This window comes from Aythya marila (genome assembly GCF_965140915.1).
Source record: "Aythya marila genome assembly, chromosome: 1".
Classification (NCBI taxonomy): domain Eukaryota; kingdom Metazoa; phylum Chordata; class Aves; order Anseriformes; family Anatidae; genus Aythya; species Aythya marila.
In genome coordinates, this window is record NC_139042.1 from 92570550 (window position 1) to 92598432 (window position 27883).

The 27883-nt window shown below is 45.5% G+C and overlaps 1 protein-coding gene across 3 annotated transcripts in view; it reads left to right on the forward strand.

The window, feature by feature from the left end:
* The first annotated feature begins 3293 nt into the window (after positions 1-3293).
* The window catches only part of C2CD2 (C2 calcium dependent domain containing 2), a 35567-nt gene continuing 10977 nt past the window's right edge, over positions 3294-27883 (forward strand). The window contains exons 1-8 of one of the 3 annotated variants that reach the window (XM_082755292.1): positions 3294-3704; positions 5091-5189; positions 14355-14474; positions 14926-15027; positions 18732-18854; positions 19146-19266; positions 22392-22500; positions 26227-26288. In XM_082755292.1, the coding sequence (XP_082611418.1) occupies positions 3348-3704; positions 5091-5189; positions 14355-14474; positions 14926-15027; positions 18732-18854; positions 19146-19266; positions 22392-22500; positions 26227-26288 (1093 nt within the window). In that variant the 5' untranslated portion in view covers positions 3294-3347. The remainder of the gene's footprint in view (positions 3705-5090; positions 5190-14354; positions 14475-14925; positions 15028-18731; positions 18855-19145; positions 19267-22391; positions 22501-26226; positions 26289-27883) is intronic. The other 2 variants (XM_082755291.1, XM_082755293.1) reach the window with 2 other exon arrangements.

Genomic DNA, 27883 nt, shown 5'->3' on the forward strand with positions numbered 1-27883 from the left:
TGCCAAATCGCAGCTAGGAAGGAGTTACAGAAAACAGACCAGAGAGTACATGAAAGAGCAGGACAAAATGCAGAAACACATCTTCTGGCTTTAGGATTGTTCCTCTCCCTGCCCCACTACCCCTGAGCAGACTTGCCAGGATCAGCAGGTAGAAGGATGTGCCTGTTTCCTGCCTCTGGCACTGAGGGTAGAACAGTGGGAAAGAGGTGCAAGTGCTATATGCGAAAGGGATAATGGTCCGCACATATATGGGACCAAGTAATGTGCTAAGAGGTCCCGTTTCATGTGTGGAGATTTACAGGTCTGCCCCTGCCAGCAGAGCTGGCAGTGAAACACATGAAGTGTTTTCACCTCAGGTTGATAGGGTAAATGAAATCTCATAAGGAAGGCATGGTTATAGCCACATCACAGGTAAAGGCGGTATCCCACAGAGTCCCAGGATGCTGGGAAAAAAAAAAAAAAAAAAAAAAAAAAAAGCTCCACTGGCAGAGGGCAGTTTTGCCAAATAAGCTCCCCTTACACTTTTATACTGCCCGGACAAAACACTTGTTTTGGACTTCATGTTATGCACTTCATGTTTTGTTTTGTTTGTTTTGGTTTTGGTTTTGGTTGGTTTTGTTTTGGTTCTACTTAACAGATTTAGAAATGTAACTGATGACATAACTATGATCTCATCTGACCCTTTTGCCTGCATCTGTACCATGGGACTCAGGGTCACTTTCCAGGTCCTAGGTTTGAGCTCTGCTGTGTCCCAGCCCAAGGCAGGACAGGACCCTGGCACACACCATTCCCCCATTTGCCTGTGCTAAGCCCTAGCCACTGTCCTATCCACAGGCAACAGATCTGGACATTTCAAACAAGTTATTGAGGTCCTAAAATTCTGCCCCCGTTCTGTCTGCAGGGGAACAAGAGCATCTCCAGAAACTTGGATGTATGATGAATCCGGCAGCACTGGTTAACAGGTGAGATATTTTATTTTTGTTCATCTGTCTAGAGTAGCTCTAACAGGAAACCATTCTAGTATAGACCAGGTCATAGCAAGCTATGTGTCTGCAGTTTTCATCTTGCCTTTCTAACACAGCGAGCGAAACAGTTTACAAAATTCAGGCTTCAAAAGACCAAAACGTGGAGGTGTGAGAAAACTGCAATAAATGATGCATTTAAAACTCCCTTGTTCCAGAAGCCTTGTGAGATCAACTCTGTACCATTTTCTCTCACTTCACCTTATTTCAATCTTGCTTTGCAGCCATCACTGGTATAGATACATACTTGCTAAGTAAAAAGAAAGCTGAGATTGGGAAATACAAAGGTTCTTTAATAGAAATACAGTGGAGAGCCTAGCAGAAAAGTCAGAATCACACTTCCCAGCTTCAAAGAACGTGGAATTATGAACAACTAATTACTTTACTAATCTCATCCCCAGAGCTATACTTTGATGGGCAAGATCCTGAATGCTCTGAGAGGGCTATTCCAAGTTCACAAGCATATGAAAAGGGAAAGTAATTAAATATTAGCTGCCATATATTTTTGTTATACTTTAAAAGTAAAAACATAGAATATTTATAGTAACAAACTAGTTGATAAAATTCCAGAAAGGGAAACTGTTCTTAATATTTCAGTGTAATCTTTTACATCTTTTTTTCATTTCGTATTCAGTAATGAGTCTCACAACACTCGTGCCAGTTAAAGAAAATTGTCTAGATGGCATATGTGGGGAACTGAAACATGGGACAAGCTAAGGGCACGTTTGTCTGTCATCCTGTAGTACTGTGTTATAAATCCCTGAGCTATCCGCAAACCAGGTGGTACAGCAAAGTGCAATACAAGCAAAGACACCAGGTTTGATCTTAAACTGAACGTTCCCAGCTAATAAATCTGATCTCTCAGCAGGGTCAATTAACCCACGTACGGTGCTGTGCTAATGTAGCAATTGGTTGGATCTCTGGAGATCTCAGCAGCTTGCTCCTTGGTATCCTGTAGGTACACTCTAAATCTCCTGCCAGGAGCCAGGCAGGCAGAAGGCAGCAGGTCAGTAAATGGAGTGTGAGGTTTCCCAGTTCACCAGCAACATGCCATCATGGCGAAGACCACCAAACGGTATCCTGGGCTGCATTAGGAGGAATGTTACCAGCAGGAGTAGGGAGATGATCCTTCCTTACACTCAGCACCAGTGAGGCCAGTGGTGAGGCGGAGTGCTGGGTCCAGTTCTGTGCTCCCCAGTACAAGAGACAGGGACGTGGTGGAGAGAGGGTCCAGCCACAAGGATGATTAAGGGTCTGGAGCATCTCTTAAATGAAGAAAGGAGATGGAGCCAGGCTCTTTGCAGTGGTGTCCAGCACCCCAACAAGAGGCAATGGGCACACAAATAACATGAGGCTCCCTCTGAGCAGCAGGCAGCACTTCAGGAGCCCTGGCACAGGCTGCCCAGAGAGCTGTGGGGGCTCCTTGGGGATCTCCAGAAGCCGCCTGGGCCTGGCCCTGGGCAGCCTGTTCTGGGTGGCCCTGCTTGGGCAGGGCTTGGAGCAGGTGGCCTCCAGGGGTTCCTTCTCACCTCAGCCACTTGGTGACTCTGTAATGTACTCACTTATGTACTCACTTCCTTTTTTTTTTTTTTTTTTAACCTTTGCTTCTAGCTATGAATCAGCCTGAAAGCGTCCAGCACACAAGCATTTGCAGTGTGGTCTGCGAGCCTGCACAACTTCTGCACCTCAACATCTGCCACCCTTGGGCTCCCCCGACAGAGCCCTGTCGATTTCCCTCTGTGGCCCACGGCACACACCCAGAGATCTGGAACCCCAGTTTCCAGCTAAGAAAGGGCATTTCTGCCCTGTAAAGCAACAGTCTGAACTTGAGTGGTGCAAGAAGTTAAAGCGGTGTTTCAGTGCCAGCCTCAGTGACTTCACCACGGGTTGTTTTTGGGCATGGCTTGGGCAAAATAACACACACAGGTGAGAGGTTCCCTGCCTAGGAGTAGGTCAGTGTGAGACAGAGGGCGAGCAGGCACAGCAAAGCAGAACAAAACCGAGGACACAGCGATAGGGCAGCGCCCCAAAACACCCCAAAAATGGGGGAAACTCGCGTCTACACGAAGCGGGGAGGGGGCACACAGCGCCTGGATGGCGGCAGCAGGGGCCGGGCCCGGCCTCCCTCCCCTCAGCGCCCCGGCGGCGGGGGCGGGCGCTGCGGGCGCCGAGGGCGGTGCCGGGCGGGTCCCGGGGCCGCCGCCGGCCGCTGGGTGCGGGGGGGACGGGGACACAGGGACACGGGGACGGGCTCGGGCTCGGGCTCGGGCTGCGGCGTGGTGGTGGCGGTGGGGGCTGGTATCGCGGCTCCCATTATGGTCAGCCATGGCGGGGCTGGCGGGCGGGCTGGGCGAGCTGCGCTGGTACGCGCTGGTCGCCCTCTTCGTGGCGGCGCTGGCCACGCTGGCCGTCTACCTGGTGCAGTACGCGCTGCTGGCCCTGCGCGGGGGGCGGCGGCGGAGGACCCCCAAGCAGCAGCAGGAGCAGCACCACCAGCATCAGCAGCAGCAGCAGGAGCAGCAGCAGCAGTCCCAGCAGCAGCAGCCCCCGTGGCGGCCTCGGGACGAGCTGCTGGAGGAGGGCGGCTCGGTGCTGGGCTGGGCGCTGTCGCTGGGCAGCTGGCGGCGGCAGTGGCGGCGGGCATGGGTGGCGGCGCTGCGCGACGAGGCGGCGGCCAGGGCGGTGAGTGCCGGCCGGGGAGCTGCGGGGAGGAGGTGGGGGGGGGACGGCACGGGGCGAAACCCGGACCCGGGCCCTCCGCGCTCAAACACCGCCCCGCCGGCCGCCTGCGGGGCTCCCGGGTGCCTGCGGTGCAGGGCGGCGGAGGGGAGAGCCCTCGGTGGGGCAGCGGGGGTGGGGGGGGGGGTGGCTGTGCAGCGAGGTTTAGGGCAGCAAATGTCCCAGTTGTGGGGACTGCGAGCTGGCTGCTTTAGTGGAAAGGGCTGGGGATGAACGAGCCGGTGCTGCTGCGTGGCGTAAGCCTGAGAGGGAGCCTGCCCGCAGCACTCCTGGTGCCGGCAGGGCTCCGTGTGGCCGGGCAGCAGCGAGCCGGGGCTTGCCGTGCACGGTGGGGGAGGCTGGGGCAGGAGGAAGAGCCGGGCAACATGTGTGCCTGGGAGATAAGGAGAGCAGCGCGGCGTGCGGGAGGAAAATACGGCGTCCTCCGGGCTTGCACGGCTCGGAGAGACTGGGTTAAGACGCGAGGGTTTGCTGCTGGAAGGGGAGAGCCGAAAGGATTTGGGAACAGGTGCTGGGAAGCGGAACGGAGAGGCCAGCAGCAGCGTCCTGTCCCCAGCCAGAGAGCGAAGCCGCCGAGCCGGGCGTGCAGCTGGAGAGCCAGCAGCTGGAGCGGTGTCTTGCGATGAGTTCACCGCCTGGCACTGCAGCACCGCGCTGCTCCCCAGCACCACGCAGCTCGCCAAATCCCTGCCGGCCTCTGCGCTGCTGCGCCGGCATGCGCACCGCCTGGGGAATGCGATAGCTGCTGCCCCAGGAGCGTGACCTCACCGCCAAAACCTGCGCCTGCTGCCCTGCTGCTGCTGCCAACGCCGAGTAGCTGTCAGCGCTGCCGCTTCCACGCACCAGCAAGGCCTGGGGAAGGGCTCGTCCCTCACCTCTGCAAGCTGGGCGTTGGGTTTTCTTAGTTTTGGTGTAGACTTGAGCAGCTGCATGACCTCCCTCCCCCCCCCCCAAAAAAAAATATATATTTTATTGCTAGGCCAAACCAAAAACGCTCGTGGAGCATAACTCTGGTTAATCCTTATCAGGAAGAGCAGTTTCGCTGAGCTCTGTCGCTGCGCATGGGCTTCACCCTGCAGCATGTTGTATACCTTCATATTCTGTACAGTGAAAGATGATTAGGCCTGTATGTATGTCCTAAGTATAGGTTTTCAGGCTCTACCTTGTATTACATGGTGAGCTGTCACACAATTAAAACACGTGAGTTTTGACATAGGCTTGCAGTTCTGTCGCTGGTTCTTCCAGGATCTTTACAGGCCATGAATTTTCATCACCCCTTTTCAAGTGATGGGTTTGTCAGCTAATCATGCTTCTCTTCTTCTTTCTTAGGATTCACAATTGCTGACATTTGAGGAAGATGACAGACCAGAACCACTTGAGCTAGCAGTTAAACAAGTTGTTAGTGTGGTAAAGTCAGCTCAAGAGAAGGTAAACTTCATTTTTGTTTTGTTTCAGTTTACTTTTTAGCAAGAAGTGTAACTTTTTGTATGAGTGTCAGCAGGAGTTTGATTTCTTAGTACTTTGAGCATTTGACCTGATGAGTTTGTGGAGGCTGGTAAGGGACTGACTGCCTCTCTAATGAGCCTGTGCAAACTCTTTGCATTGATTCACTTCTAGTGCAAGTCATGAACAGCGTGCTCCAGGGCTTCTACCAAATGAACAATAACTAGAGCTACGCCAAGTTTATAAAAACACCTTTTGTCACCTCCTACAGCAGCCTTCTCCCACACCCCCGTCATTACGGCTCCCCGTCCTATTGTTGAACCATGGGGTGGGGAATTCATGAAGAAGGAAAGGGACACTTCTCCTCTGGGACAGGAAAGCATCTTTGTCTGCCTCTTGCTTGCTGTTTGTGTGGCTGATTACAGGTTTGCTTCATGAGTCCCAGCCAGATAAGGATCAGTGGGGCAGGTGCAGAGTCCTCAGGGTGACATTGTGGCTACTGAATCCTATATTCAGTGAGGAAGGGATTGTTTGCTTCTTCCTCGCCCACCCCCCCAGCACCTACCAGGAAGTGTTTTTTCCCACACTTAGTGCACACAATATTAAAATAAGGCAGAATGTGGCTCTTAAAATAGTGTACAGATGCCTTAAAAGGAAAAAAACGGTTGTGTGCTTATTAGCAACGACAACTTTTGCGTTTTCATCCTAGTTACTGTAACTACTAGTCAACATGCACTGATGCTTCAGGCACCTGAATCAGTTTAGCTTAATACTTCTAGTTCTGCTTTGTTGTTTTTGTTTGCTTGTCTGATTTAAATGTTAAGCAGCTATACTGTGATTCCTTTAAAAACTCTGCATGCTCATCTGCCTGATACTCAACTTAAAGTCAAGCCCTGATTGATCAGTGGCAGCTGGGGGTTGCCGGTGTGTAAAGACATTTGTGCACTTGTTCTCTAGCCTTGATTCAATTTTTTATTTTTTTTTTCCTACCAGTGCTCCCTGCCCCAGCAGTTAGGGCTAGCGAGATTGAAGCTCTCTCCCCCCTTGGCAAAGTTGTGATGTTTCAGTAGCGTTGGCCCCACAGTGGCCTGAGGCGGGTGAGCTGCTGTGGCGTTGCACAAAGCCATGCTGTGGGGCTGCTCTCTCGCCCTGTTCTACCTGGAGCTTTGTGCTGTTGCCTGCAGTCCCCTGGTCCTTGTCTGACCTTGGGTTGAGCCATTTCAGGATGCTAATGGAGCTGTTAATATTGCAACCAGCAATCTAATGGGGTTTCATAGCAGCTTGAAGCAATATAAGCACTTTTTAAAATGTATTGGATTAAGACAGTTTTGCTTATGTAAATTGGGTTGTTCTGAATTGCGCCAAAACCTGTTTCCATAATCGTGTGCGTAGCTGCTAGAAAAATTGCTCTGAACTATTCGTACGCCTTCAGTTAAGGTATAACCTGAATAATTTATTTGGATTTCAGTATGTAATAGCCTTGGAATTGCACTCGGGTGCTACTTTCACTCCTTCACTAAATTTGTACCTTTCTCTAAACACCTCAGGAGTTTTCTCATGTGATAATTCTCTCTCTTATGTACTCTTCAGGAAATACCAAAGGTCCAAAGTTTTGGATTTATTTTTTTTTTCCCCTGCTCTTCAAACCCTTAATCTTTGCAAGCATTACCAGAAAACACAACATGAAATTGAAATCTCTCTTGGCAGCTTGTCCAGGCTCAGGCCTCTGGTCTGACTGGCTCTGAATGTGGCTTGTGACCATATGCTGCTTGTTTATCAATGCTGTAGCGTCCCACAGAGCTCTGCACTTGCCTGGGGCATAAGCTGGCACAGGACTGCTTTCCTGTAACTGGTTCAGCATGCTGCTTTACTTGTGATCTGGGTAGCGAGAGCGTATAGGAGCCTTGGTCAGCAGCCAGGGCTTGATTTATTGCACGTCGTTTCTAAATAGGTATTTTGAAGACTTTGCATCAGAGAGGCTGTGGTCATCAAAGGAAACAGAGGAATGAGGGTGAGAGTTCAAAATCTGTAACCGTGGGATGCAGAGGTGTGGCGATGGATCCCTGTGGCACACTTCTCTTTTGTGGTGGATAGTTTTATCCTCTTGAGTGCTGGGCCATGGAGCACACCAGAGGAGGGTCCTGCATGGTGCTGGGTGCGAGCCTCGTGCCTGGCAAGGCTCGCCTGCGCTCACGCCGAATCAATACAGGATTGCCAGACAGGCTGTCACTGTTATATTACCGCTGACAGCCCTGTTTATGAGCAGGACGCGCTCCGACACGTGCTGTCCTGAGGTGCATGCGGCTGTCCTTGCCTTGAAGGAGCTCGAGGCTGTAAAAGCGGCCTGTGTTGGCCAATGCGAATGGTGTCAGGGAAGCTGCTGGCTATGAACTTGGCAAACGCCGCTGTGATCGTGACGGAGCTGCTCCGTGGAGGAAGGTTACACCGCGCTGCCTCTCGACAAAGCCTCTATTTATACGTAGCTGTCGCTCCAGATTTGGGCCAGAGCCTAAACATATAGAACGAAGAGGCCTGTTTTCATTGTGTGGTGTTGGCTGTTTTGTTTCAATAAAGTAAACATTAGCAATATTCTCAGCTGATCCTGCCAACCTTTCCATTACTGCAGTCTATTTTCAGAGGCTTTGAACTTCCCAGAAACAATAAAAGGCTACAGGGAAGACAATTCTCTTGTTGCGAGCTTGGCACGGAAGGGTTTAGGCAGAGCAAACTTCCAAGTCTGTTCCCTAACCGTAAAACTGGAGCAAAAATCCCCTCCTTTCCAAGCTTAAACAGAGCTGAGAAATGCCTTCAGAGGGCCCACTGCTCACTTTTCCTTTCACAAGTGGTTCGTGAGAAGTTGCTGTAAGAGGAGTGAATGCCCCACATTGCGTTAGGCATTAGCAAATAGAAAAGCTAACGGGAAGCCTTGATATGATGGATCTCATTGGGAGAAGTCGTGGAGGGGAAGGAGGGCTACTCTGCAGGCTGACAAAAAGGCCTCGTTCAACCGTGTGGCTGTTGCAGCTTCATCCTCGTCTCCCTTTGCTTCCAGCTGGCAGCCCGTGCTGGCATCCTGCCGCAGCTCACCCACCTCCACTCGCTCCAGAGCAAGTGAAGGCATTGCGAAGCAAAGGCTGTTTTCCACCGCAGGAGAGGCTGTTTTCTCGTCCTGAATGCTACAGCATTACCTGGGATTCGTCCCTGGTTGTGTACATGTGTTTATCGACGATTAGTGTTGGTGGGCTGAACCGCCCTGACCACCACGTGCCATCTCTGTTGTCCTTTAACTCCTTCTTGTGCTTCGGAAGGTGTCCTGGAGATTTGCTCTTTTAATTATTGTTTGCTTGTTTTGTATTTATTATTTTTTTTTACAACCTTAAGAGGAATCATAGCCTATGCAGCTATTTTTTGTATATTTTTTTTTTCCTGTACTAGCATAATCCTTTATCCTGACGGTATTTACTTTTTTTTCCCCTGGTGCTTTCTGTCACTAAGTACATTACGGAGGAGTTACGTTTCCTTCCAGCCTTTGTTTGGCTTGGGTAAATAAGGTGTTCCTCAAGTCTCCTTTCGCAGTGCTGGTTTGCCAGTCACGCCTTTGCGTCCGGTCTCTGCAGCCGCTCCAGTTGGATTCGTGTTCCTTGAACGTGGTGGCTAAAGTGAAGCACAGCACAACAAGGTCTCCCTGTGTGTTGAGATTGACTGCTTCCCTGTGCCTCCGACAGCTCTTCCCAATGCATTTAAGGCTTCTCATCTGCCTCTCCTGCGGCTGCCTCACACCGTGGTTGACTTGATACATCCAGGTTTCTCTTACTTTGGTTTTCTCCTAGTGATACTGCCTCTATAGAGTGGAGCTTATTTCTTGATTCTGGCACACATGCTCTGAATTTGGTGTTACATTTCTCTTCTAGTCATCAAGGTTTTTCAGCTTTTCTGTGTAATGTCCTTATCTCCCTTTATATTGCTGCCTCCCAGCTTTCTTTCCTCAGTTCATATTTTCTTTCAGTTTTCTGCTGACGAGTTTTGGACATAGGTGTCCTTGTTAAAACAGGCAAGACAGCATAATAGATCTAACCTACCTAGGAACTGAGTTTCTTGTCAAAGGAAGACATCCAGGCTGGGATTTGTTTGCTTCAGTGGCGATAATGCTGGTTTTGGCACTGTTAGGCAGCTGCAGGTGCTCGTGGTCCTCCTGCAGGTTTGTGCCACATCTGCCAGCAAGTGCCAGGGGTACCCTAGCACCCCAGTGCCTTTCTCCAAGTTACGGTAGGACAAGCTGGCAAACCTTTCTTGCATTTTTTGTCTTCCATTTGTATCAGTGTCTTCAGCTATGCCACCTTCTAAGTTGCTTGTTTAACATGCATGTTAGTGAGGCCAAACTACCCGGTCTATTTCTGGTGTTTATTTTCCACCTTCTTAAATATAGGTACTGCTTCTTGTCCTCCCACCAGCTCATGATCGCTTGGCCTGATAGGCTGATTGAAAAGTCTACCTCTCGTGTCTGCTTCTACTCCCTGATTGTTGTTTTTAACCACCCTTCTCCCTGCCCTTTTTTCCACTGCTTTGAATTTGTCTGCCTGTCAGACACAAAGGAATGGATAAATTCGCTTGGTGTATCAGTTTTTGTTTTGCTTCTGTTGCTCCTGTGGTGTCTCCTCCTCCTGTGCACTCATTCCGTCATTCACCCTGCCTTCATCCCTGTGCTTATTGTCACTTTGGAAAACTGATCTGAGGTTTTCTCATTATATTTGCAGGCAGACTTGCTTTGATACCAGCTTCTTAAAATCAGCTACTAGCTGTGCCTGGGTTAGACATTGCGTTTGTGTTCTGTCCTTGATTTTGTCTGTCACATTTAATGAGCTGCTCGAGTGAAGATGGAATGGCGTAGAAGCTACAGAAAGCCCCTCAAGAAGTTGATGTACAGGCTCGCTTAGCCAAGGAAGGTGGTGTAATTCTCCTCTCAAACAGCTGAGCGTAATGACTGTGAAAAGGCAGAAGTTTCTGACTGGAAAAGTTTCCTGTGGGGAGGTTTTAAGCTGAGCACGCAAACCATCTTTGTGGCCGTGGACAAGATAACATGTCTGTGACAGAATGAGGGCCTTCTCTTTCTCAGAGCGGTAATCCAGAACCAAAATTGGAAATTGTGGGGCTCCTAAATCTCATAGCATCCCGATACCTGCAGTTGAGATGAAAACAGCATTCACTGCGTTGCTGCCTCAGGGTATACTTGTTTCTTGTGCAAACTTTTAAAGATTTTTATTGCTTACATGGTACTGATACATGTTTCTTGGCCTTGAGTAACTTGTTCTTTCTTGAAGTAGATGCTAAACGCAGTAAAACTGATTTCTGTCCAGAGGAAAACCAATCAGGCCCGTAACATCGGGAGTTTTACACATGCACACGATACAGTCAGGCTTGGGGAAGGTGGAGAAGAACTTCTTCTGCTGGACTGTATGAACTTCCTTCTGAAATCATGGCCATTCATCATCCCTTTTACCACAGGAGGGGCTCTCCTGTCTCGCACAGAGAGATGGGGAAGAAGGGCTGATCTGGAGGAGTAACAGCAAGTCTGTGTGTGAAGCACAAATCTGTGTGGTGACAGGAACAATACTGAAACATCTCAAGGCAAGAGGACAGCCTGAGTGACAAGGAGAGGCATCCTGATTCTCCTTGAACTGAAGTAGCTTTTGCTGAAAGGAGAGAAGCTGAAATTCTGCAGCTCTGTCCAGAGGAACTGCAGAGTCAAGATAGAGAGGGGAAAGGCAGAGCAGGAGGGCAGGACTTTGGTAGCTGTGAGCACACATGTTCGGGCACTTCAGTTACTTGGAAAAATATTTGTCTTACTCTGGCTGTAATGTTTCTTCAGTCTTGTTCCTTCTTGTTTGCCTCGAACAGTGTTTTAGGGTAATTTTACTAATAACTTTAGAGGAAGGGCTGGGAGCCACTGCTGGATAGAAGATCCTCAAAGTGCACAGAGAGATGCCTTGCTGGTGGTGGAGTGTCTGTCCATGGGGAGATGCTGGTGTGATAAGGCACTTTGGTCTTGCTGGTGGAAGAGTCCTGGTGTCTTTGTGCCACTGCTTCACCTTACCCTTCTACTGCAAGAGTACGAGGTCTTGCTTGTCCAGCTACAAGACAGTGAAGGCGAGGAGCTGGAGCATAACCCCTCTGGGAATCCAGAGTTAGCCAGCCACAGCTGCTGTGCAGTGGTACAAGGTCTTCATTTTAAAAGAAATTTTGTTATAGAAACTACAGATTTTCTAGCCTCCATTGAAAGTGAAAGGTTGGTGACCAGGCATGTCCTTTGTGTGGAAGGGTGGGAAAGAGAGATGAGGAAGATAAGTGAAGTTGGAGAGCAATTTACCAGTCCAGATGCTACTGTTTTCTCATGAAAATCTACTCTCCTTCTTTCTCTGTTAACCAGATAGGGGTGCTTTGCCTGACCTTCCCTTTACCTGCTGGCAAATGCATTTTGTCTCTAGCTAGAGCTTTGCAGGATACAAATGAGCTGGGGTTTTTGGTGGTTGCTCTTCACTGGCTCAGAGAAAGGGAATTTGAGGAAGCAGGCTGGATGGGGCCATGGTGGAAGAAGAGCACAGCACAGGAAGCTTCGGTATTTTTATTTATGTTGCTATTCTGGAGCAAATGGCCTACATATTTCTGTTCAGGTCTATCAAAAGAATCTGCTACATTTCTAAAGAAATGTCACTTGCGAAGAGAAGTGGCAGTTGCGGTCTCTTGCTAGTAGGCAGCATCTTAGATGAAAACAGAACCTCTTTCTCTTCAAGTTTTTACCAAGAATTCTACTTTCTCAGTGTTCTTACGCTGTAAACCATCGTGCTACTCCAGGTACTCCAGTTTTTGTGTGATATATGTAATTTTCCATCAACAAACAGGGAAACACTCCTTTTTGTGATTGGACTCAAACAGGCTCCTGTGCCTGAAGACCACAGTTTCTTTCTCAAAAGTAAGGAGAGAAAGAGAGTATTTGCTGGGTGACATTGGCAGAAAATAAAAAGCCCAAATGCTAGCAGTACGTGCTCCTAAGCTACTGGTACAAATATTAGCAGATGGATTTGGCATATCTCAACAGGGTAGAGAAAGAAAAGTAGAAGTTCCGCCACTTGGATCATGTTTCCATCTTCTACTTGAAAGTGAAAACAAAAGCAAAAAGTTGCACATGAACACATCTACGCATTCTTCTACCACGCTTTTGTTTGTTTTATTTAAAGCAGTAATCAGCTGTGTACCTGGTAACCCTGTCTCTTAGATGTCCAGAAGCTCCAGACGAATGGCCCTGCACCACATGTGCAGCAGGTCCAACTTGTTCTGAATGCATGAACTTCCCATGCATGTATGGGTCAGATGTGTATGGGTGGTAAACCACCGTGCTTAGGATATGCAAGTGTCAGCAGTATTTGCATCAGACCTGTCCTTTTTCTCTTCTCTGCTCTCCATAAAGAGGAAGGACCTGTCATTTTCTGTCATCTTTAAGGAAAAAAACATGCTAATCCATCCTCATTGTGAATGAATTGAGTGATTCTGTGTTTTGACTCAACTACAAGTAAAATGAGCAGTTAGGGGTTTTGGTCTTGTTAGCTATAAAAAACGCTTAAAACTCTTTTCTGTTATGTCCTAATTGTGGCTGCTTATGGTGATTATATGGGATTAAGGGACATAAATCAGCTTTGAGGGAATTTAGGTTTTGGGAAAGAAGAGAGGTGAGGGAAGCAGATTTTTCCCACTTCCCACCTAGAGTTTGCAGAAGACAAACCTGAAAAGGCAAATCTCGATGCTCATGGGTGTGGTTGTGATAGTTATTTGTCCTGTCCACTCCCTCCCCCTGCTCCTTTGTAATTTCTCCCTTAATGGATGTGCTCAGAAGCCCTTGATGGTGCTCTGGTGCTTCTTACAATGTATCCAATAGAGCCCTGGGAAATGGGCTGTGTATTTAAGGAGAGACTGATAAGAATCTTCCTTAGGTACATGATTCATTTTAAACCTTCAGCTTTAGTTCCAGTGCTTGTAAGTGCAGCAGTAAGTGCACAAACATAATTCACTGGCGTATGTGCAGAGTCTCCCTCAAACAAATCTTGCAGCAAATGATTTGTGCATCACATTAACCTGGTTAACTTGGCCTGAATCCATCCGAGGAGCATTTAACTCACCTTTCCAGTGGTGGAGCTGTGGGACAGTAACCACAGAGGAACTGCGATGAGCAGCTGTCTTCAACCAGCAGAGGCTGCAACTTTGCAAAGTGAACTTCTCTCCCTGGCTTAATGCATGACTTTTGACTTCTGTACCTGGGGGCTTCCTCTGCTGCCAGGTGCTTTCTGCATGTTCGTGGGACTTTGAGCACCAGCTCAAAACCTCAATTACTTTCAAGAGGGAGAGGGAAAAACAACAACAAAAAACCATTCTGTGTTTGTAAACTCACTGTGATAACAGGTTAAATTGCTGCTTATAAAGCTCAGGGCGTGTACTTAAGTGAGTGTATGGCATACAGGCTTGTCCCACACATTTAGCTTTACCACCAACGCTCAGTGCCTTTCTTGGTTTGGTCAAAGACTCAAACTTTTAAAGGCTTCTGCCCATCACCACCCCAGTGGTGGAATTACTCAAAATCCTCTCAGCAGCAGCATTATGCCAAAGTTTCACGTTTGTAGGATACCGCTAAAATAAATCTTGCCCAGTTCATTGTAATTAGTTGAATGTTTGGTAAAAACAGCCATCCTATGATAGGATGCCTGGTTCTGGGTAGGAAAGGAGGGAGAACAAACTTGTTTGCATCCACAGTACAAAATTTAGATCTTAGAGATTCTAATGTATAGGTCTGTGAAACACAAGGAGTCTTCGTCAGGTGAAGAGTTATCTTGTGTTATATAACACAAAAGAAATTTTGGAAAATGCCAGAATTCTCAGGTATTAATCCAGAAGTGCATGTTTGAACTGCAGTGTTTGGAACTGAATGTGTAGAAGGAGGTAGGGATGTTAATGAAATTGCCTGGAAATCTTCCAGCTGCAGAACGTAGCATAATTCTGGTAGCCTAAAATCCCTCATTTTCTGAGTTGCTTTCTTGCTTTCACCATTCTTCCGAAGACTAAATTATTTTTCTCTTCCTTTGCCTCTTCCCCCTTTAATTTCTTCAGGTGGTTTCTTGTAATGTTGTGGGAGATTCCATTACGTTTGTTTTCAGTGTCTCACGTACTTCACCTGAAGCTGCAGAAAGCCAGTCATACAGTGTGAAACTGTCTCCAGTTTACTTGCAGGTAAGGCATTAAGTATTATTCTCTTTTTTTTTTTTTTTTTTATTCTCTTGTTACATCTTATCTCCCAGTTCAGCTGAAAGATCTGAAAGATGGTATCAGGTTTTCACCTCCTGTTTGAAAAATTCATGTAAGCTCATCTGAACTCCAGTAAAACATTTAATAATGTTACAGTTCTATCTGGGGTGAGTTATAAATTCATGAATTAAGCCTCTTCTTTAGGACAACTGGATAAATAAAGCTTTGGGTAGATTGTTGAGATATGTAGAACAAAATTACCATTTATAACTGGCATATGCTCTCAAGTAACTTTTGGTTTCTTAGACTGTCACTTGGGCACATGCTGACTCAGCAACAGGTATTCTTCCTTTGGTGAGCATCAGCGTGGAGCTTGACTTAAAATTTCTTTAAATGTTACCAGAACCCTCTCCGATAACTTCTTTCCTATCCACAGCTTCAGCTCTACGTGAAAGACAAAGGAGATGATGTCAAGGTTGAGTGGGTCCTCATTAATACCGATGAAACCAACTTTGAAATCCAGCCAACAGGGCAGGAGGTCAGTCAGTAAGTTTTATTTGTTGCAACAAATGCAAAGGTGCACTTCAGACGTGGAGGGACCTTAGACAACCTCTGCCAAATCTGCCCCAGGTGGTCACTCTGTCCCTCTGCTCAAGGAGGCAGAAAAGATGGGTCTCCAACCCTCTAATGCTTTAAATTAGCAGTAATGGTGGCTAGGGCTAAGCTATCACGTAAGGTTGGAACAACTGAAGTAAAAGTGCCTGTTCCTTTCTGCTGGCCACATTCAGCAGAAGAATGGGGCAGTTATCTATTGACAATGGTATTCTTAAACTGCTTCAGTGAAACTTGCCATGGCTCATCCATCAAAACCCCGCATCTGTGAAATCTGAGAGCGTCTCTCAGGATCACTGAAGCATTAAAGATAAACCTGCATTTGACAGACAAGTGACCTGGCAAACATTTTTCAGCCAAATTCAAAGGTGTGAAGAATGTCTGTTACTAAATGCCTTCTTTTAGAGCACTTGTAAAATAATGAAAAAAATGTAAAGATGTACCCATCAAAGTAATTAAAAAATTGCCCCTTCTTTAACTTAAATAGTTTTGGAATCTGGTAACCCTGGTTCAGATACAGCTCTGAAAAAATTAAAAAAAAAAAAAAAAAAAAAAAAAGGAAATGATGGGTTATCTAGAAATATCTTGAGGCTTTCTGAATTGCACCTTATCTTAGTATATAAATTCTGGTTTTTGACACGTCCTGAAAGAGATTCTTCTGCCTTTGAATCTTCATAATTTTGGGTGGTGGCGGGGGTCACAAACATGGTGACTTTTACACCTTTCCTACACCAGTGGGTGTGTGGTTGCTTGTGTATTACGAGCTTGGTTTTCTGATTGAAAGCCTTGCTAAAGATTAAGGTTAGTGTATAGCAGAGCTGCTTCTGAAGACCTGTACTAAGTGACCCAGAATCATAATTTATTACCATAGCTTTTGTACACAAGAATGTTAAGCTCATAACTAAAGAGAAGCAAGTCTTTTGAAGTGTGTTTTAATGGGGATTTTACTGTGCATCTGGCAGTGTAAATGATCACTTTTTGAACAAGCATTAAGTACTTAACACGTGCGAATAACTTTGGCCCTGTCACTGACCTTCACTGGACTTCAAAACCTGCTTTTGGAGAGGTGCCTAAGTCCAGAGTTGCAAAGTGGTTGCAGCGTGCTTTGCCTGTGTTTTTTAAATGAGCCTGTTAAGTTCTTACTACTTAAGGGCTTTTTTTCCCCTTTGAAGTTTCTGTTAGCGTTTGTGGAGATGGCAACAAAGGAAGAGCTATTTAATGTATATAACAAAGAGCAACCTACCCCTTGGAAGTGCCTTCAGCTCTTAAACTTTAATGTTGGCTTCTGTGTCTCTTTTTCTTTTCCTCTTTCGGAAGAGATACTTTGTGTACAAATAAAGATCTGTAATTGCTGATGATTATCTACACAATAGTTCTGTCATCAGTCAAAAGAAGTGGATATAACGACCTATTTTCTGCTGATAAAAGCTGGATGAGCCGGAGCTACCTTTGGCAACCTGTCTGACTTGCGGGGCTTGGGTTGCTCGCGGTTCCGCTACCTTGACCTTGTGTGCTGCCTGGCCTCGAGCTAGCCACAGCAGCTCACTGTTAGCCCCTGGCCTGTGTCAATCCCACAGTAAAACGTGTTGGATTGAACCTTTTTGCTTGGCAGTTAAGTCACTGTGACTTTGCAGGGTATGGTGTGATAGAGCATCGCTTTCCAAATAAAGATGGCTTAAAAAAAAAAGGTTGGCCGGAAAGGAAGCTCTTTAACCAAATTGTCTTGCAAATAACTATGGAAAGAAAAAAAACACACACACACACACACAGGAAATATCTACTAGTGGTATTCCAATGACAGTTGTTGCTGTTATTATTACTAAATAACAAATACCAGGTTAGGTTGGTGGCAAAGTGAGAATTGGCTGGAATTTTACTACTTGGCAACATTCTTCGTCGAACAATGTGTAGGTAAGGGTAGGGGTGGCAAATCACCCCCAAAACAGTAAAAACAGCAAAAACAGCCAACAGTTTGTCTGCTTATTAAAATACCCCTCAAAATAAAAATTAGTGAAACTGAGGCTTTCATCAGCCTAATTTTACTTCTTTCATATTTTTAAAAGTAAAAGTATTACCTGCATCTGCAGGAGTACGGTGCTGCCTCTTTCTTTGGCAGTTGTTTTGGGTACCACAGTGTGAGCAAGGCAACGCTGCAGAGGAATTAGCTGGTGCTCTTGTGGGTTTTGAACAGTAGCTGGATGTCATCAGGGGGTGGGTACGTAAGGAGGTGATGAAACAGGATTTCTGTACGCAACGTTCCCGGGATTTTTATGAAACGCCCTGGATGTTTCTGTAACACTTGGGTAATTGGGAAAGGGGTGTTACTCCTGATTGGCTTGACCTGTTGTATAAGCTGCAAGCATCCCTTTAGGAGATCAGAAGTAACTCTGTGTGTGTTTTCCTACTTTTAAAAAAGGGCTGAAGGTTTTAAGTGACAGACCATCACTTGACAAAGCTGGGCCTGCTTTGTTGGTGCTGCTTGCTGTGAATCGGTCACGGCATGCTTGCTGTAGGTGTGCTCCCTTCTGCCAGCAGCATGTGGAAGGGCACCTTTTTTTCTTTTTCTGCTTTGTATACTTATTGCATTGCCCATCTATTCTGTATCTTCACCTGTAAGGTGCTTCCCTTTCTTTTAAAGCCTTGCTCTGCAGTAACACAGTCTCTCAATGTGGTACCATGTAAGAAGAGACAGATGAGTCCTCAGATCTTTGTCTTCAACTTCAATCTTTTCTTTAGAAAACAAGCCTCATGGAGATTTCTCCTGGGCTGCCTTCAGAGCAGAGGTAGCATCATACTGCCCTTTATGTGACAGCTTCATTTGAAGATTTGCTCCCTTGTAGATAACTGAGCAGAAGAAAGCTTCCAAGTAGCGTTGACACTGAAAGCAGGCTTCTACGTGGGCACAGGGGGAGGAGGGATGGTTCACTGTCTAAAGAAACCTACAATTACTCCAGTGAAGCTACACATGTAAGCAAAATTGGTGACGTGTTCTGATGCTTCAGAGAGGAAGTGTGGAAGCAGGTGATGTTAAATGCAGGTGGCCATGAGGTTTTTGAGTAGGCAAACATATGAGTCAGTCCCATGGAGTGCCATGACTGCCTGTCCATACAGCATGCTTTTTTTCAGCAAAGTTAAAGACCTGCAAGAGATGCTAAAATAACTTTCCAGTGCGGCCCAGGATTAGCACGTTCTCATCTGTCGCAAGCTGGCGTAACTCCCATTAAATCAGTGGCACAGTGCCTATCTGCTTATCCCGTGGCCTGATCCGCTCTCCCCACAGAGTGCAAAGCAGTACAGAAACTTTAAAGCAGCATCATAAGATACAGACTGTCAATGAAACTTCTGTTTTTGTGGCTAATAGCTTTGCCTTCTTAACTCTCAGAACAGAGTGTGGCTTCATTAGCTTACATTTCTAGTTTTTCTTTAATGCTTAGTGTAGAAATTGAACTAATTATCTGCACGATCTCCTGGTACATTTTGTTATTGGCAACAGAAACCATCTCTCTCTCTGATAAAGCTAATTTTCAGTAGCTTCGGTAGTTTAAATATACCAAGTGATATTATTTTCTTTTTTGCCTTAACTTGTATTCTTCTGAATTTTGAACAGCACGATTGTTTGTTTCTCTTTAGGGACAGGGAGCAGGGACATGTGCAATATCTGAAACGCTCAGAGATGTTTTGAAGAACCTCTTTAGCTCAGTTTCTCCATCTGTAGTGTTGAGTACAAGGCCTACAGACATAAAGGAGATTCAGGTAAGTCCTATTCCTATCTGAATCTTTTGAGAAGTCTATTTCTGCATAGTGCTTTTATTTACCTATTCATGACCCACAAACAAGTAAGTTTAACACCACTCAGTGATCAGAAACTGCAATGCTTGCTTTTAAACAACATAGCCTTTGGCAGTGGAGGCTTTGTGATTATAACTCCCATGTGGCTACTTGTAGATGTTACACCACATCACGTCTAATTCCCTATATTAATGTGACAGAAGCTGAACGCGTTTGCATATGCACAATCCCTCTTCTTTTGCTTGCTTTTCACAGAATGTACAGAACACGAGTGTTCTCCCTCAGGGCACTAGTCCGCCTAAACCTCCAAGGGCTCACGAACTGAAACTGCTGGTAAAGAACATTGCAGTAAACCTAGCTGATCACAGTGCTGCAGGTAACGTAGCCCAGAGGATGCTGCGCGTTTTTAAGTAGGGTGTTTGTTTTGTTTATTTCTGTGTTTGTTTTCTTCTGGCTGAAATCATTGGAAAGTTCTAGTTTACAAGCTTTGCTCAAAACAAGACGTAAGAAATTGCTGTGCTCTGAGAAACGGGCTTAGTCATGCTTGTACAAAACTGTGTTTTAGACTGGCTGATTATTTAGACACCTTAATCTTCATGGAGACAAATTCATCGTGTTTGAAAACAAATTAAAATGAACATATTTGTAGAGCTGGTTGTTTATTTTTGGGAGTTACTTTTTATTTCTAAATAAACACACTTAGGGTGTGTACAAGGTAGTGGGGGAGGGCTCAGACCCAACTCTTCATTAACTCTTAGCAGTGGCATTGGGTTAGTTCAATATGACCTTGTTTTTACATCTGCTTTTCTTTACTTCTGAGCAATTTACTGATTTATGTAAAACTCTCCTCTTTTATGCAAACTTTCTGCAAAGGAGAGGGTTTTTTTTTGGTGGTGGTGGTGTTTTTTTTTGTTTTGTTTTGTTTTTTTCCAATACGGTACCTCTGTGGGGAGGGGAGGGGGGTACCTCTTGCAGATGGAGAATGAAACCAAAAGATCACTGCCTAGTGAAGTTGCACTGTTGGTTTAAGAAAAAAACACTGAGCCTGTCTAACAAGTATTCAAACTACTTCAAGTGCAAGCATGCTTGCATCACTGCTTGAGGCATGAGTGAGCATATTTGGGATTTTGTCAGAGGAAATGCAGACATGAGGCCCTATGATTTATGGTCGCTAACAATTCCGTAACAATGTTTTTAATGGAAGCTTGTGGCTGCTAAATTGGGAAAGGTACTAATTTTGGATAAATATATCCTGCTTGCTTTACTCCTTTTTTCAGTTAGATGTAGCAAGTTTCTGCCCCAGACTGTTGCATAGTGCTGCTTTGCTCATCCTGGTTGGAAGCGACTCCTCTAAAACTTTCTGCAGGCTGTTTTTTTAAATATATATGTATATATATAGCGGTTCTGGAACTCTTTGCAGTGAAATGTCCTCTATAAATAAAGCTGTGCTGGAAACTGTAGAGTGCAGCAGGAAAACTCATTCAGAATTCATTGTTACTCTACAGTTTTGTAATGCAAGCTAAGCATTTTCGTAGAGCTGATCATTTTGGCTGCTGTTAAAAAGTCATGAGATGAGATGCCTTTATTAGCACAGAGCACATGCTGCAAAGGATTCATTGCTGTGGGAAGGCTCGCTGAACCCTCCATGAAAAGGAGAGGAAGAGGGGACAATTAATGCACTCTTCTTTAGGAAACTAGATACTGAGAACCAAAAATCACCGCTTGCTCTTCTAAGAGGAGATGGAGGAAATCTTGGTGGTTCCCTAGCAACTCTTGGAGCTCAGATGCTTTGGAGCTGAGAAATAAAGTTTCACAGTGGGGTTTAGCTGGTCACTTTAAATCCAGTGAAAATACTGCACAGCTGGGTAGATGCTGGCTTCTGGACATAGCTTGCTGCCATTTGGTTATTGTTCCCTTCCCTCTTCCTGGCCTTGTCTTGGAACAATAATTAACCATCCTGTTGCAACTCTGAGACTCCCTAGGAGCATGCACTATTGCAGGCTCACCACCGCAGATACATACTGGGTTGGGGAGGGGAGAGGAGGGTTTGTCCATCCTGACCATTAAGCTCAAACATGGGTTGCCAGCAAGGTTTATAGGAGCTTGTGGCTTTCCTATGGATGTGTGAGTTCAGCCGGTGAGTAACCAGCAACAGAACTGGCCTCTGCTTATGGGCTGCATTTGGTTTTGTCTCCTTAATTTGTGCACGTAATCAAACGCTGTCCTAGATTGGTGCTTTATGGCCCACAGTGCATCATCAAGGGTAAAAGGGACTTCTCCTGTTAAGGAAAAAAAAAATCATTAGCTGTGAACAGCAGAGAGCACGGGGCGGAGCTGTTAAAATACCCCGCTGCAGTGTCAGTCCCTGGGTGGCTCCAGTGCAGAGCTGTTTGCACTTTTCTGCACCAGGCTGCTCAGCTCTGCTGGCAGCATGAGCAGGCAGCAGGGACATATGGCTGCTATAACAGAAAACCGCCCTGGGTTCATTAACTCAGGCTCAGCGTGCTGGGAAAGCAGCTAAACTACTTACTCCGGGGTTAGCTTGGATCCCAAATAAGCTGCGTGTACGTAGTGCTTTGTCTCCTCTGATAACCTTGTCAGGCCCAAGCTGCTTCTCTGCTTGAGACAGGGCTTCTCCACAGCCCAGCCACACCACCAGTGGACAACTGAGAGCTGGTGGTGATGAATGTAAACCTGGGTTCTTCCAGAGGGCTGGAGGCAGCATATCTTCTGTTTGCTTTGCACAAAGTCATTACTGAGCTTTTCGCTGCTGCCCTTGCTATAGGGGAACCCCAAGACTGAAATGATTTCTAAGGCTGTGGAAGCCAAACAGAAGAAGTTGTTTTAAGAGTGACATGTTGAGCAAATTATTTGCACTTGGATTAGCAAATAGAAAAAAAACTACTCTGGTACACCAGTTAGTCACTGGAGTGAATTCCAAGATCAAGGTGTAGTAACTCTGCACCAGTACTCTGAAATGCCATGAACTTGTTAGAAACTGCAGTTCATAAAGCCATCATTAATTAACATGACTGTGATTGTTCCCTTGCTAGCAGAAGAAAGTTTATTTGGTGTCCAAAGAAACCGTGTGACTCTGGCCACTAGGAACTTTGGTCTGTTTTTGTAGAGCAGCTCAAAGCAACTTTACTTCCCCACCCACACCACCACCTCCTTGTTATTCACTCTGCATCCACATCCTTTCTTTTTATCTTTCTGTGCCTGCACTTCCTTGCTTCATGACAGAATTTAAAATGGGTCACCATGTTTCACACTGTATAGAAGAGCGTGTAGGACAACGATGACCCGGTCTCAACCAGTGCCATTATTGCACATGGTTTACAAACCGAGGGGAGAAATTTATTCCGTGAGTGGGTAAGAAAGTGTTTCCAAATGGTCTGTTCAAAAGTGCAATATGTAAGGAAGGGAATTCTTCACTTTCTTTTGAGTAAGTATATCTCCTGGTGATGGAGTATTAATAACTTTTTTTTCCCCCCCTTACAGGCAGCACAAACCTTGTGTGTATAGTTCAGTTGAATGACCCTATGCAGAAGTTTTCCAGCTCTGTAGCCAAAAATGCTGCAAATCCCTTTTGGAAGGAAGAGTTTGTCTTGTAAGTAACTTACCTACAGAGAACATTTCATAGTTTTTTGTTTTGTTTTGTTTTGTTTTTTACTGGCACTATGTGAAGTTTCAAGGGAAGAACAATGTTTTGAAATATGTCCTGTCAGGTGGCCTCGGAAAAATCTGGAGCTGGTAGGGACTGCTGGATATCTAATTACCCTCTGCGTGGATATGAGATCAAATAGGTCTCTAGATCTCCCTGGCAGATATCTGGCTGTAGTTAATGACAGCAATAACAGGCAAAACAGATCACCCTGTACTCCAATTCAGTGTCAAAAAAAAAAAAAGTTAGCAAGGTTTTTAAGTCACTTTACCTTGAAAACTGCATCTGAGGAAATCTGATGTCTCTCCCTTCCCTCTCCCCCAACTGGGACATGTAAATGTGCAGACAGGTTGACTGTCTAAAAGAATTATGGCTATTATACAAAGCAGAGTGTAAAACTAGATAGTAACTAACTAGGTTGTTGTTTTTTTTATGTAGAACATAAATGGGAATTTGGGGCAGCCTGCACAGTATTGTGTGATTTATGCAGCTTCTGTAAATAGGGTCAAAAGTGAGCAGTTCTGAAACTGTTTTAATTTCCACTTTCTGGTGGCAGAGCAGAAAATATCTGGTTGCTTCTGTGTTGTTTGAGGAGAGGAGTGGGGAGCCACAGATACGGTGATGAGTTATAGATGTGTTTCTCTAGTGGCTTTAGACAAGCACACAGGCAGAAGCAGCTTTCCAGGGAAATGGGGTAGTGATGCTGCCATGCAACATACTACAGGTGCTGCTTTTTTTTTTTTTTTTTTTTTTTTTCCTTCTACTGGATTATTAACGTGAGAGGCACTTGGTATGTGGTAGACTATCCATGGTTCTCTATGTAGCTTTCCTTTCCCACTTCAGTTCTTCCATTCATAGAATCATCTAGGGTGGAAAAGACCTTTAAGATCATAGAAAAACTTGGGTTGAAAGGGAACCTTAAAGACTATCTAGTTCCAAACCATGGGCAGGGATGCCACCCACTAGATAAGGTTGTCCAGGGCCTCATCCAGCCTGGCCTTGAACATCTCCAGGGATGGGGCATCCACAACCTCTCTCGGCAACCCGTGCCAGTGCCTCACTGCCCTCTGAATGAAGAATTTCCTCCTAACCTCTAATTTAAGTTTCCCCTCTTTTAGTTTAAAACCGTTCACCCTTGTCCTGTCTATCTGATTGAGCAAAAAGTTGCTCTCCATCTTTTTTATAAGCGCTCTCTAAGTATTGAGAGGCTGCATTGAGGTCTCCCCAGTCTTCCCTTCCTGAAGCTGAACATCCCCAGCTCTCTCAGCCTTTCTTCACAGGAGAGGTGCTCCAGCCCTCTGAGCATCTTTGTGGCCCTCCTCTGGACCTGCTCTACCAGCCCCACATCCTTCTGGTGCTGGGGGCCCCAGACCTGGACGCAGCACTCCGAGTGGGGCCTCACAAGGGCAGAGCAGAGGGGCACAATCCCCTCCCTCCACCCGCTGGCCACCCCTCTGCTGATGCAGTTCAGGATGCAGCTGGCCTTCTGGGCTGCAAGCACACACTGCTGGTGATCATCAAGAACAAGTCCACCTGTTTTTCTGTGATGTTTTTCATCACTATCTAGTCACAGCGTGGCATTCACCATACTCATTCTTTCTCTTGTGAAGCAGAACCTCACCTTGCAAAGGTCTGAGTGAGCATTCAGCCCTGTGCCTGTCAGTGCTGAGTGCTGCCTTCCTTGAGGAGTGCTGTGCACTTCTGTGTGTTTCTCCTCAACTTCCAGGGGACATAAGTGCGCAGATCTTTTCCTGCCTCCCCATTGCAGTTTTACTGGGCCGTGCCTACCTACTTTATGGGAGCGTGCTCTGCAAAAGCAGGAGTGTCGAGGGGAAAAGCAATACGGGTTGCTTGAAATAAAGGAAGGCACTGGGACTGGTTGTCAGAAGCTGTGCAGGACTTTGAGAACACTTGACTCCTCTGAATGCGTGCAGAAGGTGAGATGATAAGAAGTCACTGAGGTCAGCAAATTCAAATGGATGTTGCAGAACAACACTGAGAAGTCCCATCTTTCTGTGTGGCTTGGTGGAGAAATATGCCTCGTGTCTCCTCCTGCTGGCAAGCGGAGAACCAGCTAGGAAGCTCTCTTCCTACAATTCGATGACTTCATGTCTTACAGAGCCTGATTTCAGTTACGAGGATCTACAGCTTTTGTGGGAAGCCAGAGCAGGCTGCATTGTTCCCATCGCAGCTTAAGGATTAGTGTGATGCAGCTTCTTCTCCACAGTAGGAGAAACAATGCACTTCGTTAGCAGCTTTCTTTTCTGGCGTATCTCAAAGTGCTTCACTCCCTAGGTTTGTGAATCACGTCAGCCATCTGTTGGTGGAGCAGCATGTGCTCAGTGTTGTCGAACAGACACACGCCCAGCGCTTTCAGACAGGAAGTTTATAAGAATAATGACCTTTCCAACTGAAAGTGCAGAGGGAGGGCAGGCAGGATGTGATTAAGTTGACTGGAATTTGGCCTTGATGCTAGGGATAATGCTGGGTTTTCCACGATGTTTGCTATTTTTTGGAAGGGCATGAGGTAAGCTTGGGGACTTTTAAAGATAAGTGATCAGGATTTGAGTGTATACTTTCTTTCACATTCATTCCCCCCTGACTTTTTTAATTCAGAAACAAAAATACCCACCAGCTTGAAGACCAGTGTCCTGACCACCATGTCAGGCCTTGATTTAGCTTTGTGAGAAGAGCAGCAACAGGTAGCCTCAAGGTGCTTCTTCTCAGGTTTTGGAGGTGCAGGAGGGGATGGTAGAGGCAGGGAGAAGGTTAAAGCCTGCTGCGTAGGTTATGTCCTGGAGCATCTGATGGAGCTGGAGTATCTGCAACCAAGATCACGCCAGCCTGAAGTGGAGACATGGAAAAATGAAATACATGCATGTGTTCCCTCGAGCTTTTTGGCAGAACACTTGCCAAGATGGGCGTAAAATCAAGTTTTACTACAAGACTCCTCAGTAGCTACCCAGTTCACTGTTTCACTGGAGGGAAGTTTTTGTTGTTGTTGTTTTTTTAAATCTCTTGTCTGTTACATCTTACAGAGTTCTACAAATGCCAGTAGTTCTGCTAATAGTACACATTAGTTCTGTCACAGAGAAACTATTTCTTCTTATCTTGCAACATCCTTCAGTCTTATTTTGGAAAAGTCATACTGACTTTTCTCACTTGAGCCTGTTGACTATTTCGTCGCTTCTCTCTTGCTTTGCAGGACGCTTTCCTGCTTTGACAAGATAATGCACAGCTTTGAATAGGCAGTTGATTGGACCTATTCCAGCATCTTAACTTAAAAATTTCAGCAATGCTCACTTCTGAACCTGCCAGGAAAAAAAAATGGCTTTCTTAGTGCTGCTGCATAGCAGTTGGACTAGGGGCTATCAGCCTGAAAGGCAGTGCTGGGGAGAAGAAAAGCCTCTGACAGTTTAGGCAGTTGAACTTCTGAACCATGCTGGAGAGAACCAAACCCTGTTTTTCTGGCTGAGATTCCTTTAGTCATTCTTACTGAGGTCAAAAAGAAGCCACGCACACTGCCTGCCCGGCACCCGGGTGGGTTGGCCGTGTGGGGCTGTGCTTGGTGCAAGGCAAGGAGCTGGGGACCAGAAAGAGACAGGGAATATCTACATGGGAAGGAGAATGTTTTGCATACAAAAACCTAACATAGTTTCATTTATTTTGCAGTGAACTAAGTGCCAAATCAAAAACATTGCAACTGCAAATAGTAGAAGATGGAAAGTTGGATAGTAAGTATTAAAACTGAGGCGTTTTGCATGATCACCTCATGAGCATTGCTAAATGTTGACATGAATCCTCCTTTAGTTCCACCTGGCTGTATAGCCAATATAAGAAACTGATTTGTGAACCTGTGTAGAAGTTCAGGTGTCTTATGCTGACTCGTCCTGACTGTCCCGTCAGCTGTACTTTCTGTAATGTAGAGAGCCCTGGAGGAGAAAACAACAGCAAAAGGGAGATCAGCCGAAAAGAGCTAGCCAAGTTTATACAAAACAGACATGTTGAGGAAGATGTGTAAGCTAAGTTTATGTTTTAAAACTCAGTAAGCCTGTCCTCAAATGTAGGTCCTAGAGTTGAAATCCACAGAAAACTGCAGAGTTCTTGGGTCCACCTGGGTCAGCCGCTGTCTAGGGACTTTCTTACTTCCACCAGTAAGCCTGGACAGAAGAGAAATAAACTGTTAAAAAGTATCTGTCCTCCTCAGGACAGATTTAAGGTTGCAAATGAATCTTGAATCAGCCTTTGTTTCTAGGCTGTCAATAGCTGTTGGTAATCCTAATTATTTGCCCTTCTAAAGTTTTAACAGTTTCTCTGTAAGTATTTTTTGTTTCAAGTTAATATTTCCCCTTCTTTCTATGACTGAAGGGTAATTGTTCATCCTAACTCCTTCCTTTTCAAGCCCAAAAGACTGCCCAGCCAGTACCAAGTATAAAATGCACTAATTCTGGTTGCATTGGATTAAATATAAAGCTTATGGAATGAAATATTTTTGATTCTATTGTTACAGTTTACAATTAGTTTTCAGTGGCAGAGAAAAACTCACCACCAAACTATTGCACAGTGTTTATTCAGAGAAGTATTCCCTTCCAAGTGCTGAGGGTAAGGGATGGGTAGGTTTTGAGACCAGGGAGCATGTTGAGCTGTTTGCATGAGCTTTGTAAAGTTGCTCCAAAAATACGTTGCTTACCTGAGCTTTATTGAAGTGATGCCCCAAGTTCATAAATTCTTCTCATAGGTACTGCTTGTCCTTTTGCTGATACACTTCTGCTTTAACTAGAAGTAGCAACTGTATTTCACCTCTTGAATCCATTTGCTTTTTCCTTCTTACACCGTGTTTCAGATATAAAACAAACAGGCAACAAATGACTATTTGTTGAAGGATTATTTGAAGGATGGGAAGTCAAATGTAAGCAAATGATTTTAAAAAAACCTCTGATGTGGATGCTGTTTTTCTGTTTGAGAGAGAGAGGGGAGATCTATATAATAAGCAAATGCATATTGTTTCTTATATAAAGTCTAGTCGTCAAGCATCTTTTGTAATGGGTCTTTCAAACAATACCAGTAGTATACCACATCCTTCTGAGAGTGTAAATATCAACCTGGTTTTAAAACAAAAAAGTCCCAGTTGATTACAATGACAGTTGTCTTTCTTCTCCCCTGGCTCCACCACTGCCTTAGCTGTTCTTCTCCCAAAAATCTGAATGGAAAACTCAGAGTAGAATCATGAGAGTGGGTAATGGGAGTATAATGTAGATCTCTGTGCCCTTGGATTTTGCATAAAACTAGGATTTCATCCCTGAAATCATGCAGTAATTTTGCTAATGGT